Below are 25544 nucleotides of genomic sequence, written 5' to 3' on the forward strand. Positions count from 1 at the left end.
GGTGAAAATAAAAATGAAGGATTTGATGCAAAAAATGAAGAGATGGTGTGATGCCAATTATGATATATGGTTCATTTGGTGCATGCCAAAGCATGCGTAGGTTAAGAAGGAGTAGATGTCGTGATATAATACAACTATATAGTGAAATTATAATCAAAATTGAATTTCTAATTAATATCTAATTATCTTAGTTTAATTGTAATTTGAGGTATCTAAACATGGCTTTTATAAAAGCCTCTTAGGTTATTTTCTTATCTTAATAATTAGTAGGTTGAAGGTTACTTAGTAATTTTACCTTCTAGGTTGTAGAGACTCTTCTACTACCTTAGAAAGACCATAAATTGATGAAATCAGATTAGAAAAGGTAGATAATTAGTATAGTTGATACAAGGATTAAGTTGAGAGTAGGATTGGGCTAAAAAATCCTTAGGATAAGATAGATTGATACCCAAGGGTTGACCATTTGTGAGATAGGGTCGAAATCAGACCTTTGGCCACTAAAATGATGGCCTAGGACAAAATAGGGTTTCATTCGAAGATCGAAGATTATGATTTGAGAGCTAGCTTGAAGTTCTTTCTAGAGACATAAGAATTATTTTGAAGGGGATTTGGAGGACTTAGCAATTGTTATTCAAAGTCAGGGTTTTTATCGGTGATTTGGATTTTATACAATATAATTAGGACAAGCAATTTTGGTTAATTCTTACAATTGGCATGACATCTATGTTTGAAACTTTGATGTTATTTGGATTATTGGATGTGTTAAGTGTATGAAAATTTTGTGATAACCTAACGACACAGTTTAGAGATATCTAGTTTTTAGCACAAGAGAATTTGAGAAGGTGGTAGTTTGAGTTTGGGTAGGGTTTCTATGATATCTGAAGATCTATTAGTCGGATTAAGGTGAAAATTGGCATGGTGTTGGAAGACTTAAAGATCAAGCTACACACCAATTTTGAGACAAAGTTAATAGTTAGAGAAGGAGAAATCATTGCTCAAATTTCTACTTCACTTTTCAAGTTGGTGGCTAAGTGACATTGGTGCAATTTTTGGAGATTTTTTCACAATATGTAAGTTGGATTGGGCTAAAAATTCTTGAGAATTTAGAAGACTTGCATTGACAATTGCATGCAAAATTCTACATCAAGTAGATGGTCAGATTGGATGTTACAGCTTATTAAAGCTCACTGATTAGAATTGGGGTTTACAAGAAAAATCTAAATTGCTCAAATATGAAAGTAACAAGGTAATTGGGATTTATGTATGGTTAAGTCTACTAAGAAGAGTGTTTTAAGCACTTTTGAATTGAAATTCAGATTATATTCTTCTCGCATGGGTGAAATCTATTAGGATTTCTTGGCTACTTGTGAAACATAATCTCACCTTCCACAACTGTGCCTAGTGCATTCCTAAGCAAAACAACACGTAATATGACAGCAGTGAGTATTGTGAACCAACACATATCAAAGGTTAGACCAATCCATTGGAGAACCATCATAAGGATCATGAGATACTTAAAAGGTACTTTGAACTTCAAATTATGGCTTGGAGGTGATGCCAAAGGATCCAAGGACTATAAGATATCTTCGAAGTACGTTAGATGCCAAAGAATCCTAGAACCTAGTATCATATGTATAAAAGTCAAAGAGTAGAAGTTATTTTGTAAGTCAACAACCACAATCTATAGGTATTGGGTGTTGGTAGTGAGAGACATCTTATTCCATACTCTCTTTGTGTGCAACCTTATTAATTATATGTATTGTGATTTTAAAGTTCTATTTCTTCAATACACTTTCCCTACCATCTCTCTCTTTCTCTCAAATGCATCCAACTATTCTAAGGCGGCCCATGCATATATTGTAGTCTTATCACGGAAGCACGAAGAACTTGAAATAAGAGCGGAGAAATGAAAGCAATGGAGTAAATCTCTAATGCTAGTTCAGGGATCGATAGTCTTATGTAATATTAGTTTCCTATAGTAAAGAGCTGGGTTGGAGATCCAATGACACATTTCGTAGAGTGTTGCTTAAAAAGAAACTCTAAAATAGAAGGCAACAACATGGAGTTTTGATTATGAACATGCAAGAAGGGAAGGATCAAGTCATTCATGGCATAGTATTAGAGGAGACAAATATGGAAATAGGCAACATCAGGGGCCGTGAGTACAAGACGAAGAGCCTTTACAGCTCGACGTAAAAGTTTAGCTACTGTTACTATTGTTGCCAACACTAACTGACTGCCTCTGCACCTTGCCAAGAACAATATCGAATGAGTCCAAGATGATGGTTTTGTGATTTAATATCTTATGGATTTTTTCACTCTAGAATTTTGTCTCCTTTTTGACATCACTTTTATAATCATTGTGTCTACACCAAATGACTATAGGCTTGCGCTGATCAACATAGTAACTTCTAAGCCAAGGGAATTGTAAAAAAATTGAATCAGCAAAAAAACATCTCTACAGAGGTCCCTTTGATCTTAAAACTGTTGGTTTTCACCCCACCGACGAATAGCTCACATGGATACAAAAAACCTTGACCTAGATTTCCGCTCTTCACAGATGCCTTCAAACTAAAAACAAGTGAGTAACCAAAAAAAAATAACAAAAGATTTAGTGAGATTTTGGCTTGATTCATTATTTTGTATTTTTTTGTTGTAATTATTATGATTATTATTATTATTATTTCCAAGTGTAACTATTATTTTGGCCACAGATCTTCAATGAGTATAATTTGGTTTCCAAGATATGTCTTGTACTATATAGGCACTTATCTTTTTATTATTATATTGTTATTAGTTTTACAACTACCTAAAATACTACCATGGTTTTTTTTTTTTTTTTTTTTTTTTTAATAAATCCTACTTTTCATATGCATCGGCTCAACAAGATAAAAAAAAAAAAAAAAAACTAGATACAGTTAAATCAAAGTGCAACCATACAATATTTTAGAAGAAACTTTAAAATTCATAAAAAAACCTATGACAACTATACAATATTAAATCACAACAACTCATTCAATAAATTACACATGTGCATGTGCATATATATATACATGTAAACTTATAAGCGCATACATCTACACTCACCACCTAATTAATATTCTTAAATTTGATTGATTTACAATTGTCACAACACATATTATGCTGTTGGTTGTATCAATATCAAGAAAACACCACCGATATCCATTTAAAAATGCCATCTTGTATACAAAGATTCTCCACTTCTTTCCAAATTTGCCTCAAATATAGTATGCCAATGTGCAGTCCAAAACAATACGATTGGATTCGAACAGGAACAATTATGTTTCTATTAACACCATGCACCACTACATCAATGCTGTATACTAATTTGATGCCCATGACCAGTTGCCTTATCTTTCCTTCCTGTAGCCCATGATGCAAATGTACCGATAGAATCATAAACCGCCAGGATTTGTTCCACTAATGCTTCACAGACCAAGCAGTCGGCGTTAATTTCATCGTACTAAAAGCGTGTCACATTCTGATTTCGCACACAATGTTATTTTCAAACAACTCCAAATCCATGAAACAGAGTGCATATTTCTGAATTTCGCCGCGAGGAATTGAATTTCCGGAACGTCGGGTACATAAGCACAAAGGTAACTCACTGCAGCACAAGAGCAGAATGATGAGACAAAATTTGCTTGCAGGAGGTTGATCACGCACCCAGTTGGACCTCACAGGCAGAAGGAGCTGCAGATCATGGCTCAGAATGCTGCACCTGCACGAGGAATCCCAGTTGGAGATTAGGAATCGTGAACAGAAGAGGGGATTTGTTTAAGTGTGAGTGTGAACAAAGGCGACTGGGGTGAATGACAGGAAGCTTTAAATATTCCGGAAGGTCGCCCTCGGTTGACACACTATGCCAACCTCAGCCTAGGTGCCTGGTTGCAGCATTGTCTCTCGCGGCTTGGTGCACAGGGAGAGAGGCACAAGCCACAATGTGAGGCTGATGCAAGCATATTCCTTTTACACTGGACCATTCTGCTTCGAATCTGCCTTTCCGCATGTCCTTGCCTGTGTTCCCCATGTCGATCGGGTGACGGGGACAGCAACGCGCAACGTTGCTGTAGCTGTACATAAAATCCTCCAAGTTCCTTGTCTGCTTTTTGAGTCGCTATGTCAAGGCTTCTGGCGGTGAGTGGTATGATTCCACCGATATATTATGTTTGAATTCCATCGTGGCAGCATGCACGTTCATTCAGTCAGACTTTCTCGAAGTTTGAGGTTCAGAATGGGTTACAGCCTCGTTCGCGTTTGGATGTCTTGTGGAGTGATGAGAGAGCAGTTTTCCGGGGGATCGCAGGAGGTCTAGAGATTTGGTCGTTTCTGTTCGAAAAGTGGTGGGTCGGGTTGCGAATTTACCACTTTGTCGTGTGAATAATGGCGAAATACGTCTGGTAGATATGAGAAAGCAAAAAAGTGAAAACATTGAATGATGGGCAGTAAAAATCATTCCTCTCAGATGGTTGTAAAGTAAGCAAATCAACAGTTGTTGCCCCTAAGTTAGATGCGTATCGCGCAAAGTTTATCTTTACAAGATGGGTTTGTCATGAGCCGGAGCCGGCTTAGGAATAATGTAGCATCGCGCTAATCCGGAGTCGGGGTTTGTTGGCCTAACTCCTTTTGGCTGCACACGTGCTACATTAAATTCTCACAGTTGTTTATAGAACTCGTAGCACATTTCGGTGAGAGACTGAGTTGGACATGCAGTGGTGGACAATGAATCAATCCCTTCCTCACCCACAACAATGAGATGATTGCTCAAGTAATCAACGTCCCGACCTCACGTCTGAGTGAACTCGTCTTCTCCTCAATGCTGAGCTTGTGAAGAATCTGGCTGGGTGATCTCAGCTGTTATTTTTCTGCAGGACATTTTGTTTCTATGCAGTGAGTTCAAGGTGAAAGGGCTTTTGGTTTCTGTTGTGTTTCAGTAATTGGGAGTATGTCTGTCATCAAAGGTCACTGGACACAAGGCTAACAATTTTTTCCAATTATGAGTTAATGATGCCGAATGGCTTTACTTGTATGTACTCTCTCGAGAAACGACCAGTGTGAGGTTCGCCACCGGCCTACATTACTTGAATGAGGCTCACGAGTTTCACAGATCCACGGTTATTGATGTGCGGTTTCCAATGTTAACATCCTTTGGAACGGTGGGCTGTTACAACGTATGCAGTTCTCTTCTGGATGCGAGCGCAGTATCTTGAGCCGCAGCTTCCGTTACGAAGCAGAATCCTTCGCAAAGGGTGTTCGAAGCACTGCAGCAAGTACTCATCCAGCCGTTCCTCAAGGAAGGAGGAGGGGGTTCAGCAGTAAGCGGCCTAGCCGTCGCCGCTGCCATGGGGTCTGTTGGATCACCCTTGTCCAACGCAGACCTGGGATTAAACTAGCTCCCGTATCCCAAAGCTCGCCTTGACGAGTCAGTGGACTTTTATCACGGCGTCGAAGTTGCCGATCCTTACCGCTGGTAATTCCCTACTCACGCACCCTTCACAAGCTCCACCATTTTTGAAGCTCTCACTGAGCCGGCCCTTCATAATTGCTTCTGCGAGTCGTAGGTTGGAAGATCCTGATGCACAAGAAACAAAAGAGTTTGTTGCGAAGCAAGCGGAGCTATCAAATACCGTGCTCGCGGACTGCGACAACTGGGAAAGGTTGAAAAAGAAAGTCACTTCGCTGTACAATTATCCTCGTTACAGCTGCCCTTTCCGACACGGGGACCATTTCTTCTTCAGCCACAATTCGGGATTACAGTCTCAGAACGTTTTGTAAATTCAGGTGCAGTTTCTCAGTTCGTCGTGTCGCCGCCACTACATGATGGCTGTAATGAAGTGGCCGGCTTATACCCGAGGCCGTGAGTTTTGTGTGTGGCTTCGCAGGACTCAGTGGACGAAGAGGCGGAGGTACTGCTAGACCCGAATGCATTGAGCGACGACGGCACGGTTGCGCTCTCAATCAAGAAGTTAAGCGAGAACGCGGAGTTTCTGGCTTACGGATGAAGCTCCAGCGGTAGCGACTGGATCACTATTCGAGTGATGCGTGTAAAGGATCGCGTTGTGCAACCCGACACCCTCTCATGGGTGAAATTTACATCCACAGCTTGGACCCACGATCACGAAGGCATCTTTTACAATCGCTATCCGCAACCCAAGTATGCCCAGTTCCTTACGCTTCATTTCTAAAATATTTACCTATTTATTCAGTTTGTGCACTTGATTTAAATTTTTGACGCAATAGAACTTTGTGGGAGTATTATGCAAAATTGTGTCATTTCGGGAACGTGGAAGGCACGGACGCAGGCACCGAGACAGACATCAATCTGTTCCAAGACTTGTGTTATCATTCCCTAGGCACAAAGCAATCGGAAGAAATTTTGTGCTGGCGGGACTCGGAGCACCCCGCTTGGCAGTCCTCAGCCAAAATTTCCGACGACAACCGGGTAGGAATGTGTAATTGCTGTCACAAACCTCGCACTCGTTGAATCATGGTTCGTTTTTCCCAGCTGCCTTCAAGTCCAAGACCACGCAGTTGTTTTGTGGCCTGCAGTATTTGCTTCTTTCCATCCGCGTAGGATGCGACCCCGTGAATCGGCTGTACTACTACGACCTTACAAATCTTTCCGAAGACCTTATCGCGTTGAAAGGCTCAAATTTCACGCTGCCTCACATTAAATTGGTCGACAACTTTGATGCCCAGTACCAGTACGTGGCTAATGACGGGCCAGTTTTCACGTTTCTCACAAACAGAAGCGCACCTCGGTATAAAGTGACGCGTGTAGACATCAACAACCCGGAAGTTTGGTCGGATGTAATACCCGAATCAACGTCGGACGTGCTCACCGTTGCAAAATGTGTTAACAAGAATCAGCTGCTCATCAGCTACATGCAGGATGTGAGGCATGTGCTTCAAGTTCACGACCTGCAGACGGGTGCGTTCCGATGTGGAATTCCTCTTGAGTTCGGCACTGTCTCCGACACCTCGGGACGACGCGAGGACTCTGAAATTTTCATCAATTTCACCAGGTTTCTGATTCCAGGCACTGTCTTCCGATGTGATTAATGTGTTCCCAATCCCCAAGTGCGCGTGTTACATGAGGTTGGCTCCCAAATCTTCGATCGCAGCCGGTTTCGGACGAAGCAGGTGTTCGTTACAAGCAAAGATGGAACCAAAGTCCCCATGTTCATCATCTTCCAGAGGGAGCTGGTTCGAGATGGTAACCATCCCGCCCTGCTTTGTGGCTATGGCTTCTTCAACATCAGTCTCACTCCTTGCTTAAGTGTGTCCCGTCTCGTCCTTGCCCGTCACTACGGGACTGTTGTAGCGGTGGCCAACATTCGCGGCGGTGGCGAGTATGGTGAGGAATGGCACAAGGCTGGCTCTCTTCGCAAGAAACATAATTGCTTCGATGTTTTCATTTCCTGCGCTGAGTTCTTGATCAATGAGGGCTACACTCAGTCCAACAAACTGTGCATTGAAGATGGTAGCAACGGTGGCTTCCTTGTGGCTGCTTGTATTAACCAGAGGCCTGAACTCTTTGGGTGTGCCTTGGCTCTCGTAGGTGTCATGGACATGCTCCGTTTCCACAAATTCACTATCGGTAATCTCTTTCATCATCGCCTTCAATGGTAGAAACTTAGCATTTACTCGGTGGCTTTTATTTGAGGATACTGAAGCATTCTCATGAGTTGATGGTGTTGCGTATCTGCAGGACATGCTTGGATTTCTGATTATGGTTGTTCGGAAAGAGAGGGGGATTTCCCAACTTGATCAAGTAATACTCGTTCATTCCGAGAGTGATAAATGTTTTCCAAGCCCATTATGTTTAGCATAGCGAAATGGCCTTGTCCGCACGAGCATTTGGAGCTTTGAGCTGATATTGTTACGTGTAGGTACTCGCCGATTCACAATGTTTGGAGACCTTGGGAGAAGCTAAAAGGGGTGCAGTATCCACCCACGTTGCTCTTGACTGCCGACCACGACGACAGAGTGGTGCCCCTCCACTCCCTCAAGCTTCTTGCGGTATGCTTCCCCTGGTTCTCCTTATTGAATTGCTCTGTAAAAGTTTAACGCCACCCCAATTAGTAATAACATGCAGATAGAAAAAGATGAGTTCAATCTTTCACAGTACCAAATCAGCTGACGTCTGGATCATTAAAACTGGCATGCAGACTCTGCAGTATACACTTTGCACGAGCTCGACGAAACTTCACCAAACGAACCCTATAATTGCACGAATTGATAGAAAAGCTGGACATGGAGCTGGCCGACCTACTCAGAAAATGGTGAGTTGTAATTCATCAACGCTGTTTTATCTTCTAGATAAATAGGTTCTAAAGTTCAACTGGGTTCAACTCCTTTTCAAGCCATCCATGAAGCAACTGACGCGGACTTCTCAACTCTTTCACCTTCTAACAACAAATCATTTAGGAATCAAATTTCAATTCTATAACTGTTTGTGCAGATTGACGAAGTGACGGACGCGTACTCCTTCCTGGCCAAGATGATAGGAGCCACTTGGATTGAATGACCATAAGTCTGCTGCGATGATATGAGACGCGCTTATCCCTTAACATGTCCAACTCTAGATTTTAGGGTGTTGGTTAAGTCTCAACTATACGAACTAATTGATAATTTAGCTGCCCTGTAGTCATTGTGTACTACCAGAAATGAACAAGCTGTAACGACCACAAGATAATCACCATACCGACCGCACCTCCCCGTAATCGCGACCATGATAGTAATCTATGTTCCCGCAAAAAAATTGACAAATTTTCCTTGGATGAAGGTTTGCTGAGATTCAGTGAGAAGCGTGCATCTCTACCTGTATCCTTCCTTGATGCACTTATAATGTATGTGCCATGTCCTCGTTTGACAACGGGAAATTACAATTTCTAACTTTCTATTTTATTTCCACCACTTTGCAAACGCATTGCTGCTTCAGCTGCAAACTCACGTTGCACCAGCCCATCTTCATGAAGCTTGAAATGGAGTATAGATGCAAACAACGAGATCATCACGAAGTAGGGCTCGGCAGTCACCTAGTTTCTTCATGTCGGTATTTTAGAATCCGATGGCTTTTGTAGGGTCTCATAATCTTCTTCGTTTTTCTAGGTGCCACCGAAAATATCCAAGAGGTGCTAAGTCGGAGGTGATTGCATAAGAATTTTCTGTTCGGGAGCTGGGTTGTGATTTCCGTGCGAGGGTTGTGGGTGTTTCGACGTGGAGAATGAGTTTGAATCTGCGGTCAGAATGGGACAGGGGACTGGAGTTCGCTTTGCGTCAGGGTGAGGTGGATTTTGAGAAATGTTGGAAGTTTGCTGATTAGAGTTTGGAGGATGTGGGCAAGGCGGGGTACAAGAGAGCTCTGTAGGATGCAGAGCGCTGGTTACGATTTAGCAACCGATTGGAAGACAGAAGACGAATAATGAAGGGTAGAGCCCTAAAGAAGCAGGGATAGATGGGGTTCATGTGGAGGGCGGGGAATCAGCCACAGTATCGACAGTGCCCGAATTTAAACTGGTGTTTCTTAGTGATCAGGTGTGGCTTCTGTTCCTTTTCTGAACCCACCTCTCAACTTACTGAGGGCTTTCTTTTGGAGGGTTAAGCCTCTCTGTCTGATGAGTTGACGTGGGGTGCCGATTCTTGGTATTGTTCAAGGCTAATAAAAGTCTCGTCACGCGCCTCATGTATGATAAGTTCGCCAATACGTACCAGGTAATGCAGTTAATGGCCTCTTTCTTTAACGCCTTGCATTGAATATTCTTTCATTACTGGGATTGCAGGCTTTTTGACCACCTCTCTCTCTATTCCAGTGTGTGTTGTTACGACATTGTGTGACCCTGTCTTTTTCCCAGGATCAATATGGGTTCTCTGTTCCTCTTAATCCTGTTGCTATACGAAATTCATTTTACTTCTGGTGATTATCAAGCCTCTTATTTCCGTGGAATTCACTCTAGGGTTTATTTATTCATTTATTCATTAATCATATCAGAACCTCATCAATAACTTATTTGTTCCCATAACCTTCTTGGATGTCGCTTCCTCATTATTCCATGGGGTCTTGTCGTTGTCAGCCAGAGTAAAGTATTCTTTTCTTTTCTGCATCTTTGGGAGACTTCAAGTCTAATTTTGCTAGCTCTTATTTCTGAGAAAGAATTATTAGTTGTGCCTCGCACTTTTCTGAACTTGCACTTCCCATCGAGTTATGTTGGACTTGCTTTGTGCTTCGCCAATTGCACCTCCTTCAGGTGTTGGAACTTGTAGCTCTATCAACAATTTATGGAAAGTTCAAGTAGAAATATGGTTAATGTTGCTGCTAATTTTTTTAATAGTTGGAATATTTCTGAAATTCTGATGTCACCGAACGTAAAATATATTGGCAATTAGCGGCATTGACGTCCTTTCAAAAACTAGATATGTTGGGAATTGTACTGTACTCTTTCAGTTTTGGTAATAATATGTTTTCCCCTTTTCTTCTTCCTGATATATTTTTTGGTTTGGCTGACGTCTGCAGAATTGCCTCGTTCTATTTCTTGCCGCAATATAATCATGTGCATCTGATATCCTCTTATTGAAGGGACAAAACATCCAAATTTTGAATTTTTCTGCACATCTTCTGTTCAGTTTCTAAGATTATTAGTGTCATTGACGAGTGACGAGTGACGAGTTGACCACATAGAGTAGCAGAGTTGGATGTGACTTGGATTTGATTTGAGAATGTAATCTTATGGGTATTCCTTTTTCGACAGACCAATTGACGTTGATTTTCAGACTGTACTTTTGTAGAAACAGTGCAGGGTAAGAAAGGTTTCGAAGCTTAATTCCTAGCTGGATCCGTGATTCATCATTTCGATGTGTTGATTGATTCTGACAATGCCTTTATTCTAGCACAATTGTCATGATTTTCAAGTATTAACATTGAGTATTCTTATTTACTGCAATCAGAGTTCTTGTTGATAATAACTAGCCCTAGAAAATGTTACGTGACTCTCATTTGGTTTACATGCAATGGAATTTGCGATTTTGTGGTTTGGCAATGAGAGTTCTATCGAGTTTGGAACTACTTGGTGAACGCACTAAATGGTTTAAGCATCGGCTAGGTGTGTAAAAATGGCTGTTTTTCAAATACCCACTGTAAGACGCGAATTCGAAGGCCCAACAGATGCTAGATTGGCGAATACTTCCAAGAGTTTAGTGTTACTAATCGGCAGTCATTTTTTAATGCAGCTTGTTGGTTGTAAGAAGCACGCACAGAGCTTAGAATTGATGTTATATGCTAGTTGGCAATGAGACTGAAAATGTTTTGGTGCCCTCTGGATTCGAAACAACGTATCTGTTGTCCTTGAGTTAGCCATGTGGAGAATCATTCATAGGGTAAGAGCTCTTCGAAACATGATTGATGGAAAACGTGCTGGGCAATCTCGACAGAGGAAGTTAGAATAATGTTCATTGAGACGAGAATTAAAGCGGGATTTAACGTCTAAGTGTAATTTTTGTGTTGTAATTTCCATCGATACTTTTCAAGGTACTTCGATGAAAGAATTTAAATTGAAAAAACTTATTGCATGGAGTAAGATAACATCAAATGCTTTTTTGTGCATGCTCTTTTCAGAAAATCGCAGCGGCTCTGCCCGGAATGCAGGCATTATCTTCACGAAAAGATGATCAAGTTGGATTGAATGTCAAATCAACTTCAAATGCACAGGCAGATGGCAAAGCTGGAGTACATGCATGCTGAGCGAGGAAGGAAAACGCAGCAGAATGATGGTATCGGTTTGGCTCAGACATGATAAATCGTTCTAGGAGTTTCTCTTCTTGTGAACTATCTTCAAGCTTGAAACACGTGTTGATGAAGTAGATAGGGGTTAGTAGATGCAACCTTGTTATCTTTACCTTGGGGTAAAGGATAATACAAGATTGGCGAAGTTCCTAAGTCCTTGTGTGCATACTTTGCACGGGGCCTTCTTGTTAAGTGGTATTGGAATGACAGTGGACAGCAGGCAGCATTCACAAATTTTAATGTCTACTACACCTGCAAGTTTGTAGCATTCGATCAATGGATCTCTTATGCTTCGATTGTATGTATTTGAGCTTCTTTTCTTCAGTTCGGCTTTTGTTTTCTTCTTAGTTGCAGAGCTCATATTCTCCTCACTTTTGGAGATTCGGAGAAACCTGATTGTTTGAGCATCTTTTTGCATCAATGGATTCAAAAGTCTGCAGTAGTAGAACCAATAACATCGAAGTGAATTTTAAGACTTAACGGACTCAGGATATCGGCCTAAACAAATCTCTATCATTGCAATCTCTATCATTGCATAAGAAACAATTATGATCCGTAACGAATTGGTTTGTACACTGCAGCCTTCTCCCCTGAAGATTAAGCAACTCATCTGCTGGCACATTACACAAAAGCACACAGTAGATCATCAAATAGCTGCTGAAAGCAGTGACCTGGTTTGTAGTTTTGAAGGTGGTACTTTATTGTCGAAAGCAATCCGAACTGGTCCCAGAAAATAACAGAAATACGTTTAAAGCAAAAAGGTAAGTTCAAGTTCGATGTGTGAACTGGTTAAGGCTTGCGTTGTATCTAGATTTATATCAGCAGATTATTTGCATTCTTGGCTGGACGTGGACTTCCAAGCATATTCAAGGAGAATCTGGTCTTCATCTAGTTGAATTCGATGCTTCGTGTGGCTAACAGGAGGGATACTTCTTCATGTCCTGGGTTCACTTACAATCGAAAGCTACATGTTTCGCTGGCTCTCGCAACCAATTGCTTCATTGCACTGACAGCAACTTACTTGCCAGATGCTTTCGAAATTTCTAGGAATTTGTATGCAGTTATAAGCAAGGTGCTGTTTGAGTGCTTCGCTAGCATGATTTGAACCCGTTTGATGATACATATCTCCCAACTCTAGACTCTTTAACATGTGATTATTTCACAGGCTTTCATGGGCACTCATTGATGTTTGTTGCCATTTTTAACACTTGGAAACAAAAGTATGTGGGTGCATCAGATTCTGCAAAACTCGTATTATTTTACTGCTCTACTATTGTGAGATGATTCTACTTCGATCTGACCTGAAATTGTTGAAGCTTATGCTAAAACATTTTATGAACATGCTTTGCAGTCGCTCGAGAGCTTTGGGGTTTATAGCCTTGACTGTGAGACCATGATCACCGGATTGTTTACTTCTTCAATCGTTCACCATTAAATAGGTATCTTCTCTTACTACATGTTGGCTGAAATTTCTGAAGCGACGTTCCTTCAAATGTTTGGATTGGTGATTTAGTCTTCCCTGATTGATCCCTCGCAAATTTTGTGAAATTTCAAGGGCCACTCTCGAATAGGTTCAGATTAGGGGTTCTGTCAATCACATTATCAGAATCCTGGGTCGGAGCACTACCTAGAATGAATGAATGAATGTTCAGTGAGTGGGCAATGCCGAGTCTCCCTTTTGTTCTCAAGCTGCTCTGGTCTACTGCAAGGGCGTTACAATTGAGTCCCAGTTTTCAGTAACGTTAGTAGAGATCTTCGACAACGTGTTCAATTCGCCTTTTTGTCATGCTGCATTTATCCTTTTCGTAGCAGTCACATACCAAAGGAGACATTCTAGACTTTAGGTTTCTCCATGGCTGTGTGCCTTTCCCACATCTGCCATCACAAAGACATTGGTGTTAATGGCAATGTCAGAGGGAGTGTGTCTTACTGCGCTGGTACTAAACTTGGCTCTGGAATACCGTACTGTTTCGCCGCATCGTTATGAATTCTCACTTGCGTAAGAACAATCCAAGCAGGTAGTGGCGATTTCTAAATTACAGAAGCGAGGCTCCAAGTGGAGATGTTGTTTTGCACCGACTAGAGGTAATTGGCTTCTCCTATTATTCTTGTAGAAGCTTTCTTTCTGTTACAGTGTCTGCTTGCTTCCCGATGTTTGGTTTGTTTTGGATTCCTCAAAGCATTTCGTTCGAGGGCCGATTTCACTTACCAATAATCGAATTTAATTGTAAGATGTAAGAGATGTTTGAATGTTCACTCTCAACTCTGTTAAATCCACCAACTTGCTTTACATTACGCAAATTCATAAAATTATGTGGATATGCACAATACTGCATCATTTGTTTCTCCTTTGGGGAATCAGAGATAGTTTACATGTGGAATTTTCTCGTGCGGTGGGCTTTGATGTAATGAGGTAATTCACTTGCATTCTGCATTAATGATAGGTTCTGTATGTGTGGTAGCTCACCTCGGAATCCTGTCTGATAGTATCACTTGCTTCGGCTCGCATCACTATTTGTCGGAGCCTTCTTTTAGTAAGGCGGTGTTTGTTGGGTCCTTCCGCGCTTCTTCAAGCTTTTGATAGCTTTGAGTGAATGTGTTCCTTCAATTTTATCTGGGCTGTGGAGCTGGACATTTGATCCAGGATCATGGGTCTTTTAAAGAGATGAAAGAACTGCCACTGCCGACCAAGAAAGACGACTGCTTAGGGTGTGACTTTCTGCAAGTCGCTCCTTATTATCAAACTTTAGTCTCGAAAATTTGGTATTCGAGCTACTAGACGGAGGACATTACGTTAAGGTGTAATTTAATGGTTTAAGTTGAACGAAGACTTATAATCCTTGCTCTAGGCTGCGAGGGATGGTTGCCGACTGCGCATTTATTCCTAACGTTTTGTTTTCGAGTAAGGGTCTCTTTGTTGTCTTCTTTGTAAGAGAGAACGCATTATTTGAATATGCACGGTAGCTTTTATCATGATGCCTTCTCATATCAACCTCCTCTCTCGAATCTCTCCGAACAATATGTTCATTTGTCCATTCTCCACCGCCTAGTTATGTGAAGCTCTTATTCTCAAACGAGAATTAGGACGATTCGATCAGTTTTTTTTTATTATTATTTTTTTTTTTATTTTTGGTTCTCGCCTAGGTGTATACAAATGTTTAAATCTCGCTTCATTGTGACCAAGGGTAAGTGTGGATTCGGACACATTGATGGCGGGTACATTTTGGTGTTTACGAAAGTCGCTCGCCTTCAGAATTTTGGAACACACTCTTAGTTGAGTGAGTCAGATGTGGTCAAAGTGAGCTTTTGTCAACCTGCACATTGTGCTTTACAATCGTAGCCGAGGTTTGGTTTGAAATAACCTCGCAAATCCTTGCTCTCTTTGAACATCAAGTCTCATGATCACCGCAGTCGCAGAATTCAAAGTGGCCGAGGTATCACTTAAGTTAACCCCGCTCATGCACTAATCTGAACCCATGTCCGAGAATTAGGGCTTTGGTATCAGGAACCTATTTTACCATACTACCACATCCATAGCGAAGGGAGTCCGCAAAATTTCATGATTGGGCGTCGGTACTGCGACCTAATGGAATCCGGTGACGCGACATTGCACTCTTGCAGATTTTGGGCGTGCAATTCGGGGACCAAATTCTGAACCACTGTTAGTGTGTGAGTTATTTTTGCCTTATGTTTCTTGCTAGCGCAAGAATATCATTCACGAGGTGAGTTGCACTTCGTACCTCTTATTAAATATTGTTGTTCAAGCACGTTCTACGAGTGTGATCTGATATGTTTCATTTCGAACCTCATTATGGAGTCAGGATCGTAACATTTTGCACACATTGTGAATTCATGTATGTTTCGTTCAGAGATGTTTTAGAGCTTTCAGAAATATGGGATGTGGGAGATGTAACAACGGTTTCACTATATGCTACAGGACCAACTAGCTTTGTAGATTTAGAGTGAGCAAAATGAAACCTCGAATTAGCGCCGAAAGTGACGAGGCCACACAACCCGCACAGGAAGGTCGAGGTATTCTTCTTCTGTATATCCACTTATGAACACTTATGAATACTAAGACATTTGCGTTGATTCTAGTGGATCACGTTTGTTCGTCTTCCTCAAGCATGCCATAGCTAATCCGTTCTAGGATTCCAATTTTACCCTGTAAAGTTTGAAAGGAAAGGCTAGAGAATGAACTGATACAAATAATGTTTTGATTTTACGGCAAAGTTTAAACAGCACGCGTTAAAAATAACATCTAATCGTGTTGTGGAGACATGTGGCAGGTGCAAGAGCTAAGGATGACAGACCGCAATTGCCAGCTGCAGTTGCACAGACTAGAGACAGCATTCCAGGAGCTAACGAGGACGAAACGGAAACCTCAGAGGCTGCAAAAGCCCTTCTAAAACAACAGGTTCAGGCCCTGACAGCCGAAGTTGAAGAGGTGCTCCACTTTCTTGCCATTCATTGCAAACTCGTGTCTTTTCTGCTTTATGGTCTACTTTATCTCCAACTCGCCCTCTATTTCATGAAAGAATGGGCACATATTACTCCTGCATAATTTGCAGATTTCATTCTCAAGCTTCAAGGTTAACCCACAACATTATGCTTATTCTCATAAAATTTACTTTTTGAGGCATGTACTGAATCTACAATTGCGGAAACTTCGCAGATGGAGAGGAAAATCGCCGAAGTAACTCAGAAGCGGAATGCTGAACGCAAAAGCAAGGGTAAAATAGGGACTTCTGTGAAAGACCGTGATAAAGGTGCCGGTGCTTTTACCAAAAAGCAGCAGCAATTGCTTGATATTAACAGACGGGATACGTCTCGAAGCAAGCGGATGCAGGAGCTAATGCGTCAGGTTCAAAGCATTTGGAAACAGGTGCAATTAGCGTTTATTGCATATCTCACTTATTCTTGCTTTGTAGTTTAGACTTGAACTCTTTGCTTGCAGACTGTCAGGCTGCATAGAGTATTTCTAGTATTTGTTGTTCGGTATGTCGTTTTCCTCTTAGAAGTTTCATGAAAGATTTAACCTCAAAAGCAAAATAGCCAGCTTGGTTACTTTTGTCACTAGTAGTGATTATGCCTAACGAAGCCTTAACTTTGCCTCACCCACAACTTGAGTTAGTATCGTTGTCTCCAACTCCGTATCTTAATACTTACAGAGATTAAGTGAAGATTTGGTGACAGGTTGTGGAAAGAGTTACGAGTATGTAGAAGCTAGTGTTTAACTTACTGATGGAACGGTTGCTTGCAATTGATTCAGATATCTCAGCATAAATGGGCTTGGCCTTTCATGAAGCCCGTGGATGTCAAGGGTTTGGGTCTCCATGACTACTACGATGTACGTGATATTAAGTCATACAGTGAATGTTGTTGGTATGATGGGTTTGTACATAAGAATCAAGGTTCATGGTATGAGTTATTTTATCATCAAATATGCATTCTTGATGTTCGTTTGCCATTGCGAAGTATGTATTGCGCCATCTTAGATACAATTAAGCCTCAAATTTGTCTTTAGCAAATATAGATAATACAAGCTTTGATACCTAGTTTTCCGGGAGCAGGTTATTGAAAAGCCAATGGACTTGGGCACAATAAAGAACAAATTGGATGTAAAAGATGGTTTGGGGTACCAGCATGTTCAGGAGGTCTGTGATGACGTGCGGCTGGTTTTTTCCAATGCTATGACTTATAATCCAGAGGGGTCTGATGTCTACGTGATGTCTAAAACCCTCTCTGACAAATTTGAGGAGAAATGGAAGACGCTTATTGAACCGAAATTGCAAGAGGTAAACAGCTTTTCATAGATTCCCAACAATGACTTTCATTCCCTGATCATGATAACATTCCTCCTAGTAAAATCAGTTTTAGAGGAATCCATTGCCTGCTTAATGAAATAATGTATTTTAGGCGATGTCATGTAGATATCTTTGAACCGGATAACTATGCAGAACCCTGCTGATACTAGTGAGATTGACTCAACGACATGCTCAACCTACATCTGATTCTCGGAACTGCATGGTTACTCGGCTTGTGACACATTTACCATTCCTGTACAGGAATTGAAAAGATCACATGATGACAGCGAAGTGCAAGCTAACGAAGGAGGAGTTCCGGTAGTAGAAGAGATAGATACAGAAAAAGTGATTGAGCAATATGCACTTCAGGTAAGTTTAGATTGTAGTCAAGATTGTGCTTTGTCCAAGTGTAGGAAGATCATGACAAGGTACCATCCACTTGTTAGAGACTTGGAATAGCAAGTGAATAAGAGGAAGAATATAAACCTAAAATTTTCACGTCTAAATATAATGCTATGTTTAAATCTGGGTACACATCAAAATTATTTAAGAGTTCACTAGGAATGCCCATTCCTTCCCTTTTGCTACTTCTCTATCTTTATGTAGCGAGTGAGGATAAAATGAAGTATCTAAGTAAAAATTTATTATTGTGAGTGCACAACTCTTATTAGAATCATGAATAGGCATGATCACAAGTAGTTGCATGAGAACTAAACAGATATGGAAGAATTCTCCTTACCAAAATGTGGCTACTTGACGCACTGGACGTGGATTTGCAGTTGGAGGAACTTGATAAGCAGCTAGAAGAGCTGAAGCAACAAGCAACTCCTAAGTTTAGGTTAGCTCTCCACATTCTTCATCAAGTTTTTAGGCTTTTTGTCGTCCACGTGACGTTGCTGCTAACTTAATTTATTAATTTTCCCTTAGAACTTCGTTTGCAAACGTTGGGTTTGAGGAGATTATATTTGCCCTTCATGTACGTACATATATCGTGTTGAAGATTGAGCTTTAGTTCAAAACATATGATTTCATGTTATAATGTTAAAAGTCACAATCTGTAGCTTCTTGTATATAATGCAAAGGTGGTATATTACTTCTTTTACGACCTCGTTTTAAATAAAAAGTTCTTCTAGGTCCTGTCGATGGTGTATGCATTGACGAAGTCTGGCTCTTCGTAATTCTCTGGAAGGCTACAGAATTGTCACTTGTGCTGACAAATCGTTTTGAACTAGCAGCAGAGCAATGTCTGTAGAGGAAAAAAGGCATCTGGGGCAGAGCTTGGGGAGGTTACCACCTGATAATTTGAGCCACGTCATTCAAATTATTGCACAGAAAAACCCCTCCTTTAACATAAACTCCGACGAGGTTGAAGTTGACATTGACGCCCAGGTACTTTATCCATTTGTTTCTCACCCCCTTCAAGCGCACTAATCAAACAATTCCTTCTATATCAGTTTACTGCAAACCTTCCTGTAAGGTAAATAATGATTCACACGTTTTGACCCATCTGACACTGACTACTTTTGTTCGACCCAGGACCCGGCAACCCTCTGGAGATTGCAGCGATACGTGCAGGCAGTTTTAAGCGGTTCGGCAGCTCGCCAAGCTACACCGAGAAGCCAGGCTACCAAGCGCAATGGCAGTTCTCTGCTTAAAAAAAACTCCAGCAAGCGTAGCAAGGCCACTACGTCTTGAATTTCTCACCCATTGAGTGTGTCCACGGTGCCTTGTTTGGTTTTGCCAGCGATGGATGCTTCAGCAATGAACAATTTTCTCTTTGATGCAATGCTGCTCAGTTCCGTTCTTATTTCAGTAGTATTAGATATTAGAGAGATAGATCTCTGAGCATGCTTTCAATCTTCTCACATTAATTTCACTTACTAGACCATTAGCAGATGGGCTGATTCAACACTACAGATCAATCATCTGGAGTGCGGAACTTGAAGAGCAGGCAAAACCACCGAAATGGTATGCTCTTGACTTGTAAATTGATGGCGGATTTGAGTGCTAAATGCTCCCTTATGATTATCTTTCAGGGCTTAAGAAGAGCCTTCTATCTGAAATTGATTAACAATCAAACAAAAAAAAACGCAAAAAATTGCACAGCTCTTTCTCCATGGAGTAATAAGATGTCATGTACCTCTTACAGTATGCTATACTGGATATCAGAAGCATGAATCTACTATGTTCAGCATATATCTGCAAATCATCGTTACTTCATTTACAATTGAACTCTGCAGAAGTATCTATCTCCTAGGATTCAATAAAATCAGATAGTTTTATATGTGTGTGTGTATATATATATATATATATATATAGTGTTGCAAATGCCACCACAATTATTGTTATTGCTGCAATTTATCCTTACTAAGTTTTTAATTATTCTTTTTAAAAATCAAGATTATTTTTGAATATGAAATATACATATATATCAAATTAACAATAAAGTTTTTGACTTGGATAAAAAACCAAAACATTATGTTGAGTGGATGACAAATTGTGGTAAGAATAGTAAAACATGTGATGACATTAGCAATACCTTATATATATATATATATATATATATAATTGAATTGAATTCATGTTATTTAAACTTTGTATCAAACACCATTAGGTAGTATCCTCTTATCTTGTATTATAATTCTACTATTAGTCAGGGCATACATCACTTATTGAAACTACCACATATTGTGGACGCATGGTTAATATTGAACTAAAGAAATTATAGTTGCAAGCATCTAGAAGTCATGCACTAATGTATAGTCCTTACTAGTATAATATATATATATATATATATATATATATGTTTTGAATTATATGGTGTTCTTAACAATGAACAATCAAGAAGAACAAATATATTTCTTTTGGACCATTTGTATTTTATTATCATCCAAAGATATTTTTTGTAGATAATATTTTTTATATGATTAGATGAAATATATATCATCTAATCATATAAAAAAAATTGACAAAATATATATATATATATATATATATATATATATGTATATATATATATGTATATATGTGTTAGAGACATATTCCTTAGAACTTTCTAGAGAGAAGTTTCTAGAACCTTCTAGAAAACAAGCCTCTGGAACCTTCTAGAAGAGAAGCCTCTGGAACCTTTTAGAGAGAAGTTTCTAGAAGCTTCTAGAAAGGAAGTCTCTGGAACCTTCTAGAAGAGAAGTTTCTAGAAGCTTCTAGAAAGGAAGCCTCTGGAACCTTCTAGAAGCTTCCTAATTAATAGAAGTAGCTCGAGAAGCTTCCTAAGTATGAGTATATATAGGGATCAAGGCTGAAGAGTTCTTCAGTCTCGACAACACATCTCTTGGAGTTCTAGCTCACCTTTCTGGTGTTGTTCTTGTACTCATCTGTTTAATCTAGTTCTGTCACTTCTTCTTGAACTTCTTGTTAGATTTCAAGTCTGTATTTTGTGTCCGTGACAGTTTGTCGAGACTACACTAACTTGAGATATCAGAGCTAGTTCTCTCTTAGTAGAGTGTGGATTACCCCTCTACTTGAAGGTATACTAGCATTTTTTAGAGGTTGCGGATTACCCTCCTCTAAACTGATACTTCTTCTGTTACAATATTGGAGTCTTATTCTTCTTGGAGAGAGTGGATTACCCCTCTTCTTGAAATTCTTAAGGCGTTTTATAGGTTGTGGATTACCCTCCTATAAACCAATATTGCCTCTTATAGGGTCATTTTTGTCCTTCTTTTAGAATGGCCGGAGGTCAAGACATTAGTATGACAGAAAGTTCGGAGTCTAAGTTAGATGCTATTATGAATGCCCTCGCTACGTTATCACAAAGAACTGCAAAGATTGAAGGAGTGGTGGCAAGGCTTCATAATGATGGAGTATCTGGGATAGCACAATCTAAACTACACCAGCCTCAAATTTCGACACTTGGAGAAACAACTTTACCTCAGGTTCGATAAGAACCACTAGTTCTACAACATAAAGAGCCTCGAGTTAGCCTTCCAGATAAGTTTGATGGAACACGTTCCAAGTTTCGAGGATTCGTCAATCAAATCAGGTTGATAACAGTTTTACAGCCCGAACAATATCCAACGGAGGAGTCACATGTTGGCCTTGTTGGAACCTTACTTACGGGACAAGCTCTATCATGGTTTGCTCCTTTGTTTGAAAAACAATCATCCATATTAAACAACTTCGAAACCTTTTTGGAAGCATTTGCGGAAGCATTTGGTGAACACGATAAGGTTCGATGGGCTACAACAAAGATCCGGTCGCTACGACAAGGGATGCGTTCTACATCAATATATGCTTCGGATTTCAGGCAATTAGTATGCGACATCAATTGGGATGAAGAAGCGTTGATGAGTCAATTCTATTGGGATTTAAGAGATGATGTGAAGGAATTGCTGTTAACTCTTCCTGATCCACGAACGCTCAATGAAGCCATTAGCCAAGCTGTGAAGTGCGATAATCGCCTATTCCAACGTCGCCAAGACCAACGCTCAAGACAACATACAATTTGCCATGCTCCAACTATGTCGGCAAGCGGTGTGAATTCGCATTCAGAGGTGGAAGACAGGCAAATTGATGTGGTACGTATCAAATCTCTTACTATAGAAGAAAAAAAGCGACGTATGGAGGAAAATTTATGCTTGTATTGCGGTGGAGAAGGCCATAAAGTCGGAAACTGCCCCAAAAAGCAAAATCAAGGCATAGTCAAGACTAGGGGAGTATTTGTTCAGGAAAACGAGGATGCCCAGCCACAGTAGGAACCGTGCGGCTGGACAATGAAATATCCCAACAACAATCAGGTTCCTTTCTTTTTGCCCAACCTGCACTTTGTTTTACAATCCCTCTGTTTATCGGCCCTCAAAAACTGAGAACCTTAGCACTACTAGACTCATGAACATCTGCTTGTTTTTTAGACGAAGAATTTGCAAAGCGTCATAAGATCCCTTTAGTACAAAAATCAAAACTTGTTCATGTTGAGGTCATAGATGGGCGACCTTTATTGTCTGGTAGCATCACCCATGAATCAAAACCTATAGAAGTAACGTTTAAAGACCATAGTAGTTATATTATTTTTAATATTATTAGAACCCCATCAAATCCTATTATTCTTGGTCTTTCTTGGTTGGAAAAACATAATCCATTGATAGATTGGAGGTTGCGGAAGATGACTTTTCCCACAAAACCACCCAAGAAAAAACCTAGTAAAAAACCTCGAAAAAAGAAATCCTTATTCATTGGAGCAAGAGCGTTTATAAGATCATCTAAGGAAGGCACTCCATTTATCATTTATGCGGCTCCAACTACCGAGGAGAAGATCTCAACAGCAAGTATACCAGAGCAATATAAAGATTTTGAAGACGTGTTTCAAAAGAAGAACGCCGACATACTACCGGAACACCGACCATATGATTGTGCCATAGACTTGCAAGAAGGAGCACAACCACCTTTTGGCCAAATCTACAATCTATCGCAAACGGAGTTGGCAGAGTTACGAAAGTACATCGACGAAAATCTAGCCAAGAACTTCATTCGTCATTCAAAATCATCAGCTGGAGCACCCATCTTATTTGTGAAGAAGAAAGATGGATCATTACGGATGTGTGTGGACTATCAAGGCCTCAACAAGGTAACAAAGAAAAATCGTTACCCATTACCCTTGATTTCTAGTCTCTTAGAACAACTTGGACGTGTGAAGATCTTTACAAAAATTGATCTAAGGGGAGCTTATAATTTCGTACGAATCAAGAAAGGAGATGAGTGGAAGACAGCATTCCATACAAGGTATGGTCATTTCGAATATAATGTCATGCCTTTTGGTCTTACCAATGCTCCAGCAGTTTTCCAACATATGATGAATGACATCTTTTGAGAACACCTCGACGATTTTATTGTCATCTACTTGGACGATATTCTAATATTCTCTAAAAACGAGGAAGAGCATGAGGAGCATGTTCGTTTAGTCTTGGAGAAACTACGCAAGCGAGGACTATATGCCAAATTAGAAAAGTGTTTATTTCACCAGACGGAGATGGAATTTTTGGGATTCATTGTGACTACAGAAGGTTTGAAGATGGACCCCAAGAAAGTAGAAGCAATCATGTCTTGGGAGGTTCCGAAGATGGTTAGAGACGTACAATGCTTTCTTGGTTTTGCTAACTTCTATCGGATCTTCATCAAGAATTATTCTCAAGTTGCTGCTCCTCTCACTCGATTAACATGCAAGGATAAGTTGGAATGGGGACCTTTGGCGGAGAAGGCGTTTCAAGATTTGAAGACAGCATTTACTACAGCTCCAATTTTGGTACATCCAGACTTTACAAAGGCCTTCTATTTAGAAACTGATGCTTCAAATTTTACTTTGGGAGTTGTGCTTTCACAAATGAGTGAAGATAAGAAGCTCCATCTAGTTGCATTCTATTCTCGGAAGTTCTCTGCTGTTGAAATCAATTATGAGATCCACAATAAGGAACTTCTTGCTATAGTGGATTCTTTCGAAGAATGGCGTCACTTTCTTGAAGGAGCTGCACATCCAGTAACCGTATATACGGATCACAAGAATTTGGAGTATTTCATGATGGCTCGAGTTTTAAAACGACGTCAAGCTCGGTGGAATATGTCGCTATCTAGATTCGATTTTGTTATCACTTATCGATCTGGAAGGCAGCAAGGACTATCCGATGCTTTATCAAGGAGATCGTATCTTGCACCAAAGGTTGGAGAAGCAGCGTTTGATCAACAATGTACAACGTTATTGAAGCCAGAGAGATTTCAACTTTGTGCTACTATTCTATCATTTGATGCTGACTTCCTAAACCAGGTATGTGCTATGACCATTAAATATTCAGTAGCCATTGATATCAAGCAACGTACCAATGACAACAAGTTTAAGGTGGAGGGAGATCTTTTATACTTTGAAGAGCGATTGTACATTCCAAAAGGACTAGCACGACTCCGAGTTCTTCAATCTCGCCATGATTTTCCAGCTGCGGGACATTTTGAATTCAACAAGACTTTGGAGCTTATTTCCCGAGATTTTTGGTGGCCCCAAATGTGGAAGGATGTGAAAGATTTTGTCCTCTCTTTTGACATCTGTTCAAGATCCAAGAATCCTCGGCATCGCCCTTATGGACTTCTACATCCATTGCCAATTCCACGTCGACCATGGTCTTCAATTTCTATGGACTTCATCACGGACTTGCCATCATCAAACTTATTTGACAGCATCTTTGTCGTGGTAGATCAGCTTACGAAGATGGCACACTTTGTTCTTTGTAAGAAGACATCATCCAGTGAAGTCACAGCAAGACTCTTTCTCGATAATGTGTATCGATATCATGGACTACCAGATGATATCATATCAGATCGAGGTACCCAGTTCGTGTCAAAGTTTTGGAGATCTCTCTTTGAGATATTGAAGGTGGATATCAAGCTTTCTTCAGCTTTTCATCCTCAAACTAATGGCCAAACGGAACGGGTGAACCAAGTCTTGGAGCAGTACTTACGATGCAGCATCAACTATCAGCAAGACGATTGGACTGCATATCTACCGCTAGCCGAGTTTACATATAACAACACCCTCCATGCGTCGACTCAACAAATACCATTCTTTTCCAACTATGGGTATCATCCGAAGCTTGATTTATTGAGTCCGTCAACAAATAACAATCCAGCAGCTGAAGGATTTGCGAAGCAACTATCAGAGCTTCAAACTATGTTGAAGCTTCAATTACAATCCGCTCAAGAATCCTATAAGACGTCTGTAGATAGATTTCGGAATCCAGCACCTACTTTCAAAGTTGGAGACAAAGCCTGGCTTCTTTGACGAAATATCAAGACCAAGCGACCATGTGATAAGTTGGACTATCGAAGATTGGGACCATTTATCATCCAGAAGCAAATTAATCCAATGGCATACTGGCTGGAGTTATCGGCTTCTA

The 25544-nt window shown here is 40.4% G+C and overlaps 1 protein-coding gene, 1 long non-coding RNA gene and 1 pseudogene across 8 annotated transcripts; all 3 read left to right on the plus strand.

The window, feature by feature from the left end:
• Nucleotides 1-3604: 3604 nt before the first annotated feature.
• Nucleotides 3605-6073, plus strand: LOC149987470 (uncharacterized). The gene is made up of 2 exons (XR_016498242.1): nucleotides 3605-4165; nucleotides 5201-6073. It is a non-coding gene; the product is annotated as an uncharacterized LOC149987470 (long non-coding RNA).
• On the plus strand, nucleotides 5364-12038 carry LOC112295218 (uncharacterized; annotated as a pseudogene). The gene is made up of 10 exons (XR_016498228.1): nucleotides 5364-5372; nucleotides 5415-5491; nucleotides 5583-5802; nucleotides 5904-6181; nucleotides 6298-6463; nucleotides 6571-7621; nucleotides 7733-7790; nucleotides 7908-8043; nucleotides 8193-8306; nucleotides 8486-12038. The product of XR_016498228.1 is annotated as an uncharacterized LOC112295218 (transcript).
• A 404-nt stretch (nucleotides 12039-12442) lies between these two features.
• LOC112295019 (transcription factor GTE6) lies at nucleotides 12443-19717 on the plus strand. 6 transcript variants are annotated; one of them, XM_073540909.2, is made up of 13 exons: nucleotides 12443-12564; nucleotides 13155-13242; nucleotides 13822-13888; nucleotides 15425-15525; nucleotides 15741-15835; nucleotides 16093-16250; nucleotides 16479-16688; nucleotides 17076-17153; nucleotides 17377-17601; nucleotides 17872-17979; nucleotides 18390-18448; nucleotides 18846-18999; nucleotides 19147-19717. In XM_073540909.2, exons 5-13 carry the CDS (start codon nucleotides 15775-15777, stop codon nucleotides 19303-19305), a joined length of 1212 nt encoding a protein of 403 aa, XP_073397010.1. In that variant the 5' UTR covers nucleotides 12443-12564; nucleotides 13155-13242; nucleotides 13822-13888; nucleotides 15425-15525; nucleotides 15741-15774; the 3' UTR covers nucleotides 19306-19717. The 6 variants fall into 6 exon arrangements, with proteins under 6 accessions (XP_073397010.1, XP_024401882.1, XP_090100353.1 ...); XM_024546114.3 differs by lacking the exon at nucleotides 12443-12564 and adding an exon at nucleotides 12635-12875; XM_090244227.1 differs by lacking the exon at nucleotides 12443-12564 and adding an exon at nucleotides 12736-12875 and having other exon boundaries at nucleotides 15295-15525.
• The last annotated feature ends 5827 nt before the right edge of the window (nucleotides 19718-25544 follow it).

The sequence above is a fragment of the Physcomitrium patens genome, chromosome 18 (genome assembly GCF_059467195.1).
Source record: "Physcomitrium patens ecotype Gransden chromosome 18, ASM5946719v1, whole genome shotgun sequence".
Taxonomy (NCBI): Eukaryota; Viridiplantae; Streptophyta; class Bryopsida; order Funariales; family Funariaceae; genus Physcomitrium; species Physcomitrium patens.